Here is an 8972-nt window from a genome sequence, read left to right as displayed (position 1 = left end):
GACTGCCAAAAGAATGAACAAATCTTTCTTGGAAGGAGTACAACCAGAATGCTCCTTAGAAGCAAGGATGGTGAGACTACGTCTTACATACTTTGGACATGTTGTCAGTAGGGATCAGTCCCTGGAGAAGGACGTCATGCTTGGTAAAGTGGAGGGTCAGCGAAACAGAGGAAGACCCTCAACGAGATGGATTGACACAGTGGCTGCAACAATGGGCTCAAGCATAACAATGATTGTGAGCATGGTGAAGGATCCGGCAATGTTTCGTTCTGCAGTACATAGGGTTCCTATTAAGTCAGAACCAACTCAACAGCACCCAACAACAAGAAGCCACTCCTTGGAAACTGTATGGGGCAGTTCTACTCTGTCCTATGGGATCCCTATGAGTGGGAATAGATTTGACTGCAACAGGTTTGGTTTGGTTTGGTTTTAGAGGATCTGTAGTGATGTCTCCCTATTTCATTCCTGATTTTGGTAATTTTTGTTTTCTCCTTTTTCTTGATAAACCTTGAAAGAATTTATCAATTTTATAATTCTTCAAGAACATTTGATTTTCTTGATTTTCTTTATTGATTGCTGGATTTCTAATGTATGCTTTTGTGCTCCATTAATTTATTATTTCCTTTAACTTCTTCAGGGTTTAACTTGGTATTATTGTCCTAGATTCTAAAGGTAGAAGCTTAAACGTTGATATTTAAAATGTGTTATTTTCTAATACTGGCATTTAAAGGTATAATTTTTCTCTCCAAGGAACTCTTTAGATATATCCACATATTTTGATATGCTGTGTTTTAATTTTCATTAGATTTGAAATATTTTATAATCTCTTGTGCTTTCTTTTTTGTCCCATATGTTGTTTAGAATCGTCTTGCTTAATAGCTAAATATTTGGAGATTATTGATTTCTAATATGATATCTTTGAGACTTTATATGCTTCCAATCTTCTGAAATTTACTAACACGTTTTATGCCCCAGTATATGGTCTATCTTTGTGAATGTTCCAAGTATACTTTAAAAATAATATTTATTCTACAGGTTTGGGTATAGTTTTTTTTAATAAATGTTAATTAAGTCAAGTTATTGGGATATTATATTCTTCTGATTTTTAATTATCTAAACAATTCAAATAGTTTTTTACACAATTCGTGCAGAAAACTTTTGAAAGTTGACCTAAATGTAGAGCACCCAAACCAACAAACAAAAAGTGGCTCCCATGTGACTCAATATTTTTATTTATCCCTTTCATGCTTAGATTCGGTTTCAGGTTATAAATGAAACTTGGAACCAAATTAGTCATTCCTGATCTACTAGACTCATTTGAACCCAATATACCTTTACCTAGAATTCAAAAACAAGGCCAAAACTAGGAAGTCAGAGGAATTATGTGCATACAATAATAGTCTTATTTATAAACAAGTCTGTATGTCTTCTGTGTTGCCCTTACATGGAGCTAAGTGTCACTTAGGGGAAAAATCTACAAGAACACTTGTATATATACAGAAATATTATGTAGTAAGGGTTGGGTCAATAGAAACAAACATTAGGTAAACTCTGGTCACTCCATACTGCCTTCATACGGAAGTCTTGGGCACAAACACATTTGTGTGTGTGTGTGTGTGTGTATAGCAGAACCCTGCCATAAGGAAATAACATGCTCCTAGGACTGAGTAAAAACACTCCGTTAAAGCATTCTTGAACAGGAATGCTGGTACCTTAAAGGTACAACTTCAGTGAGGTGCCATGGATCACTTTTGTGTGGCCTTTGTACCCATAGTCTTATAACTTCCACCCAAGTGATTGGGCAGGACTGTGCAGATATGGTAATTGTGGCCCACCAAAGGGATTGGTCAGTTTCGCCATCCCGCTGGGCAGAGGTGGGAAAGAGAGAAAGAATCCCACCACCACCAAGGAAGAACAGCCAGAAGCCAGCACATCCTTTAGACCCAGGATCCCTGTGCTAAGAAGCTCCTGGAAGCAGGAGACTGAGAGAGAAAGCGAGCTGTAACCCTGAAGACAGTGAGAAGTGGTGGCAAGAAGAGCCCTTGCGGCAGGAGATGGCACGGCGGGCTTCCTGGCCCACGAAGAGAGAAAGCTGAGTGCCTTTGGGCAGAGGCCTAGGGCCAGGGAGAGGCGTGCCTGCGAGCACAGCTGGGAAGAGGCTTTTCTGGTGGAAGAACGGTATCCTTGAGTGTTTCTGAGCCTGAATTGTAACCTGTTACTTACCTAATAAACCCCATTAATTATGAGTATGGTCTGTGAGTTTTGTGTGGCCATTGCAATGGATTATCAAACCCAGCAGAGAAGCACAGAGTCCTATGAGAGGGATGGTTGGTAGTGTCAGAGTTGGTAAAGATGGCAGAGAGAGGAGGCATATCTAACCTCCGCCGCATAGGAATCAGCTTTGGGCTGTTGATCTTGATTCTCCGTGCCCCTCATTAAGTTAGAAGAGGTCAGACACTGCCCCCACGCTGTTTTTACATTCAGTATTTAATTCTGAAGGATCTCTTATAAGACACCATGGTATCTGAAACACTTTCAAGTCTATGAACTTTTCCGTGAAAAGTTTCACGTTTTAAAAATCATTATTCATCAATTTACTACCATTAAAGAAAAAAATCATAGTTAACATAATACATTTGCAGGTTATTTCTAAGTGCAGAAGAGAGGTTCTTAACCCACGTTGATTTAGTATTTGGTAAAGCTTTCAATTTCTTAGCCTTTAAACAAATAATATGCAGTTTGTTCATATTACACCTGTAACTTCCACACTCCGAAACCTATAGTCACCAATTAAAATCTGTAAACTGTTTCCTGGAATCAGTATTTCTTTTTTTCTGTTTAGATTTTTCACCAACCTAACTAATACATGAATTAGTAGACAACAATGGTAATACTAAGGTAATCAAAAGCAAACAGATTGCAGCTCAAATTTTGACAAAGCGTTTACATGTGTTCAAAGACCTTCGTGACACTGTGCTTGAATTCTTTGACCTACAAAGGACTTAGGTCACTAGTAAAAATGGTTATTACTTTAATGATCCATCATTAATTTTTACCCTAGTATGTACACTCCTCCATATTTAGGGTTAGAGTACACAGTCCATGTAGCATTTCTGTTCAAGTTATTGACTCAAAGAAGACAGAAGTATTTTAATTTAAATTTCTAGAGAAAGGCTTCATTTAGTCCTCTTCCAAACAGTATTTCCTTCCTCCTTTGGGTTCTTTCATACTTAAACAGTATGTTTGGCAGAACCATCTTTGTAATATAAAACCAAACTCAGACCCATTGCCATCGAGTCAATTCCGACTCATAGCGATCCTATAGGACAGAGTAGAACTGCCCATAGTGTTTCCAAGGAGCGGTTGGTGGATTCAAACTGCTGACCTTTTGGTTAGCAGCCAAGCTCTTAACCACTGTGCCACCAGGGCTCCATCTTTGTAATAGGTGCTATATAAAGTCAAATGCATAAGGATAGAAGGACAAGACTAAAACGTCAATATTTGAACTGATAAAATAGAAGTGTGGCTATGCTGTAAAGTAGCAAAACATGGTGCCTGGCACATAGTAGGCATTCATTCAATATTTGATGAATTAATGAATAACTTAAATGACCAAATGAAATGTGATCTGTAGCCATTATGAAGCCCAGATGTATCAGCTAAAACATCTGAGCCAAAGGTAAACCACAAAAGAATATGAAGACTCATAGCATTTCATTCTTTGAAAGCATCTTTGACTCGCTGGAGGTGAACATGCCTTTAAGTGAGCTATATAGGCATGGCTCAGGCATCGAAAATGAGAGCCATCACTGAAAAGAAATGTGATATTTCTGCTTCTTGAGAAACAAAGGTAAAGCAGAAAGCTTCATTCGCTATCCATGTGTCCCACGCAGAAGTCATCATACCAAAAAAAAAAAAAACCAAAACCACTGAATCAATTCTGACTCTTAGCGACCCTATAGGACAGAGTAGAACTGCCCCATAGAGTTTCCAAGGAGCAGCTGGTGGACTCAAACTGCCAACCTTTTGGTTAGCAGCCTGAGCTCTTAATCACTATGCCAGCAGGGTTTCTAGAGAACGTCATAGGCATTGGGAATGCACCTACCATTGACCCTTAGCATTCTCATGGAGAAGCTGAATGATATCTCCATTTCTAACCAGGAAGTCTTCTGAGCCTCTCTTCCTGCAGTCGGCTAGGGCTTTATATTTTCCTGGAGACTGTAAAGTTGCTTTGAGAAATTACATTACAAACTTGGTTGTGAAACAACTTGCAGAGTTTCATGCTTTGTGACATAAAGAATTTGCTCTTTAACGGTAAATGTGGTTGCTGCAGCAGTTTTGCAAGAACAAACAACATGGAGCAGTGTGTGATGGGAAAAAAAAAAAGCAGAACATGTATTCATTCCACCTACAGAATTAACTTTTATTTGAAAACAGAATTACAGCATGAAGTATCCAGAAAACAATAGAGCACAACTAATTAAGTTACATGACTTATAAGCACAAATCCAGAAAAATAAGCACAGAAATATTAACTTTGAAAATACTGTTATTTTTAAACTATTCTCATGAACAATTATTCTTGGCACAGACAGAAGACAATGGCCCTGAGCAAAGATTTACTAATACCTCCAAAAGGATTTCTGTGCTTTGCATAATTTTGCACAGGTTAAAATAATGGGCACAAAAGCTCTAGGTCCAATAATCGCATATTAAATCATAATATTGTGCTTTACTTGTGCTTAATAGTTTGGCAGCTATAACTTTAACTTACACCAATAATAAGCAAAATAATCCAAGGCACACATTGCATTTGGTTACAAAGTAGATGGAGAGGACATAGTTAATCATTTTCAAATCCAAAAGTATTCTGAAATGAGAATTTTTCCAGCAGAATATCTTACATATTGAATAAACAATTGTTAAAAGAGTACCATGATTAAAATCCAAAAATACTGAAAAAGAAATAACCATGTACTGTCAATTCTTTGCATGTCCAAAGGAACGAGCATGAAAACATCCGCATCATTTCGAGTGCCCATCTTTTGAGCAGTACTTGTTTTCAAAGACGCTGAGAAGTAGGCAGTAAAGAGCGACTTGTCATTTAACACAGTAGCTTCATCAAGATAGGAGAGCTGTCTCTGACACAGGCCTCTACAAAGGGAAGGAGCACCCTTCGTTTCTCAGTTCTTCACTTGATAAAGTGAGGCCAAAAAGGCAGATCTTTCCAACTTTTTTTGGTTTGGAATGCATTGTATGGTTCTTTCGTAGGTTCTCCTAAGTAGCACAACTCAGGGAATTATTGGGAGAAGAGAGGATAACTAATTTTTTTTTTTAAATACTCCCATCACCTGGGATTAAAGCATTAACCAATTTTGCATATTTACTTCACTTTCTGAAACTATAGCTGGAAAAATCTTACTTAAAACTTAGAGAGTTCTCATAAACCAGAGACTGCATCAGCCTGAGACCAGAACTAGAGGGTGCCCGGCTACCACCAATGACCCCCCTGACAGGAAACACAACAGAGAGTCCCGGATGGACTAGCAGAAAGATGGGGTGCAGAACTCAAATTCTAGTAAGAAGACCAGACTTAATGGTCTGACCGAGACTGGAGGTACCCCGGAAAGCATGGCCCCTGGATTCTCTATCAGCCCAGAACTAAAACAATTTCCAAGGCCAACTCTTCAGACAGGGATTGGACATAAAGTGATACTCGTGAGGAGTGTGTCTCTTAGCTCAGGTAGATACAAGAGACTAAACGGGCAGCTTCTGTCCGGAGGTGAGATGGGAAGGCAGAGAGGGTTAGGAGCTGGTTGACTGGACATGGGGTATCAGGGGTGGAAAGGGAGGAGTGTGCTGTCATAGTATAGGGAGAGCAATTAGGGTCACATAACAATGTGTGTGTGAATTTTTGGATGAGAGACTAACTTGAATTGTAAACTTTCACTTAAAGTACAACAATTAAAAAAAAAAAACTTAGTGAGTTCTTGACAATCCTTTAGTAGGACATTAACAGCAAATGTTTAATCCCAAACTGGCTTCCCCAGATTTTGGCTCACGTCTGAACAACTACCCTCAGTCCTCCCATCTTCAGATAATAGTAATTCAGGAGATGCAAGTTTGTCTTTTTTTTTTTTTTTCCTTAATTAGTCTAAACCAGTGGCTCTCAAAGTGTGGGAGGCAGAGCCTTAAGCATCCCTGAGATTCTTTCAAAAGTCTTCAAGATCAAGACGTCATTTGCCTTTTTCACGCATATCTTCTGACAAGTGTACAGTGGAATTTTCTAGAGGCTACATGACATGATATCACAACAGATTAAATGCAAAAGCAGATATAAGAATCCAGCTGTCATCTACTAAGCCAGATGTTAAAAAGAGTTGCGAAAGAAAAGTAAAATGCCACTCTTCTCATTAATGCTTTTTGTTTTGAAAAAGGCAGCTTTTTAATAAAAATTATTTTTGTACATGTACAATGAGTTTACTAATGTCATTTTAAAATAAAGTATAGAATAATTTTATATTTCTCTGCTTTAATATATAATACGGTAAATATCAATAGATGTAAACCATATGAACAAAAGCTCTTTGGGGTTCTCAATAAATTGTTTAATAATATTTTACTGTGTTTTTAGTGAAAGTTTACACAGCAAATTAGGTTCCCATTTAACAATTTCTACACAAGTTGTTCAATGACATTCGTTAGATTTGGGGGTTCTCAATAATTTTAAGAATGTGAAGGATTCCTGGGATTAAAAAGTTTGAGAACTGCTGGCCTAGACAGTTAACTCTGGGCAAATATTTTACCAGCTCTGAGCCTCAGTTTCCTCCTCTGTAAATTGGAGGTTATAAAGCCTGCCCTTTCTCACACTAATACTGTGAAGATTAAATGTGAAATCATTTGGTAAACCGTAAACCACCATAGAAATGTGCACTATTATCACTGTATTACTAGAAGAAAGCATATTTTATTACTTTTTAAAGAAAGCATTCCAGAGTCCATGCTATCCAGCTTTGTGATTATCCATGCCATTACTCCCTTCTGCCAACGTTAGAAGCGCCAAATTGAATCAGCTCCTCTGGAGGGGACCACTGGAAAGGACCATTCCCACGCTCTAAGCTGATGGCTTCATGGGGGATTTATCCTAATCAGTCCTAACTCCCCTTTGATAACTCACTGGAGTTCTAACCATTTCTTTCAAAAAACACTTCCTTTTATCCTAAAGCAACGTCCTTTAAGTTTTACAGGGAACCTCCTTGCTCGAATATGCTGAGATGTGGTATCATTAGTACAATCTTTTTGAGAGCTCACTAAAATATATTCCTGTAGACTTTATTTGTAAACCCTGGTGGCTTAGTGGTTAAGAGCTACGGCTGCTAACAGAAAGGCTGGCAGTTTGAATCCACCAGGCGCTCCTTCGAAACCCTATAGGGCAGTTCTACTCTGTCCTATACGATCGCTATGAGTCGGAATCGACTCAACGGCAATGCATTTTTTTTTTTTTAGATGTTATTAGCTTTTAATGTGTAATGTTTATTCCCTACGTTTTCCAATCTGGAATCTAAACTGATTTTTTTAAAGTATAGTTGCAGCTTCTTTGCTCTCAGATTCTATCTCACATGCCTACATGAGAAAACGGTGGGGAAAACTCAGCACAGGATAAAACTTGTCAACTCATAGACTTGGAATGATTCATTATCACATCAGCTTCAGTATGGGCTTCATGGATAATGCAAACAAGTTCTACTTAAAAAGAGAAGTCCTTACAGAATGTTCCTAATGAGACTTGTTTCAAATTCTTTGGCCGTGAAATGTATCTGATGACCTCAAGGATACGGAGAAGTTAGTTCTTAAATGCCCCCTATTTCATCAGTAAAACTGTCTCAAGGGCTTTAATTTTACCATGTCATTACTAACCATCAGGGATCTATCTTCTTCACGTTCTGCATAAGCAGAATAGAAAAATTCGCCTGACCATGCCAGGGGTTCTTCAGAGGTTTCGGCAGAAGGTGATACTTTGGTCCAAACTGTAAGGCAAGAAATGGATGGTCAAAGTTACTGAATGGTGCTTGTTAACCCCAAGGAGAGAAGTCAATCTAAGTATAATAATCAAGGCTGTAAGCTTCAATGGACCAAGAAAAGTATCTTTCTATATATCATAAAACTTCCCATTAGATTGTACTGTTTTTAAATTTCTGACATTTCAGAAAGGGCCTGGGCTATCATTTACTTCCTTTATTTTTTAAAATGGTTACAGGTTGGTGTTGGTGGGAGAGTTGTTAAAAAATAACTTAAATAACATTTTGGAGAATATTTACCCTTCTTACAGAAAATTATCTCTTCCAAAAATTCTTTCTACTGAGTTTTTATTGGCACTACTCATATAGCACTTACCACATTCTGCCTGGTATTATAATTATTTTTGACTTGTTATATGTCTCCTACTGGGCAGAGACCATGTGTTACAAGTACCTCCTTGTAAGTCTCCTAAGACCTCTGCCTACATGAGGTGCTTAATTTAAATATATATATACATATATATTGAATTGATTTGGATTAAGCAATCAAATTAAGGAGAGAATGAACAGAATCTCATCTTGGCCACACCAATCTATTCATATAACCTTGGAAAAGTCATCTCAACTTTCTCTAGCTTGGTTTCCTCATACCTAAGATGAAGGCAATGGCACCAGACTCTCTCCTCACCGCTTTGGGGACAACAGCACAAATGACCTAAGGGATGTGACTGTCCTAGTCATCTAGTGCTGCTATAACAGAAATACAACAAGTGGATGGCTTTAACAAAGAGAAGTTTATTCTCTCACAGTCTAGTAGGCTAGAAGTCCAAATTCAGGGTGCCAGCTCCAGGGGAAGATTTCTCTCTCTGTTGGCTCTGGAGGAAGGTCCTTGTCATCAGTCTTCCCCCGGACTAGGAGCTTCTCCGTGCAGGGATCCCAGGTCCAAAGGACACG

The 8972-nt window shown here is 38.3% G+C and overlaps 1 protein-coding gene across 1 annotated transcript in view; it reads right to left on the bottom strand.

Moving 5' to 3' along the window:
• Positions 1-5121: 5121 nt before the first annotated feature.
• MCF2 (MCF.2 cell line derived transforming sequence) overlaps positions 5122-8972 on the bottom strand; it is a 66768-nt gene continuing 62917 nt past the window's right edge. Inside the window, exons 27-28 of the mRNA XM_012556818.1 lie at positions 7918-8027; positions 5122-5154 (exon numbers count right to left, since the gene is read on the bottom strand). Coding sequence (XP_012412272.1) covers positions 5122-5154; positions 7918-8027 — 143 coding nt within the window. The remainder of the gene's footprint in view (positions 5155-7917; positions 8028-8972) is intronic.

The sequence above is a fragment of the Trichechus manatus genome, unplaced genomic scaffold, assembly GCF_000243295.1.
Source record: "Trichechus manatus latirostris isolate Lorelei unplaced genomic scaffold, TriManLat1.0 scaffold00079, whole genome shotgun sequence".
Taxonomy (NCBI): domain Eukaryota; kingdom Metazoa; phylum Chordata; class Mammalia; order Sirenia; family Trichechidae; genus Trichechus; species Trichechus manatus.
Note: the sequence above shows the minus strand (reverse complement) of the source record. Positions and strands in the feature narration are given on the sequence as shown.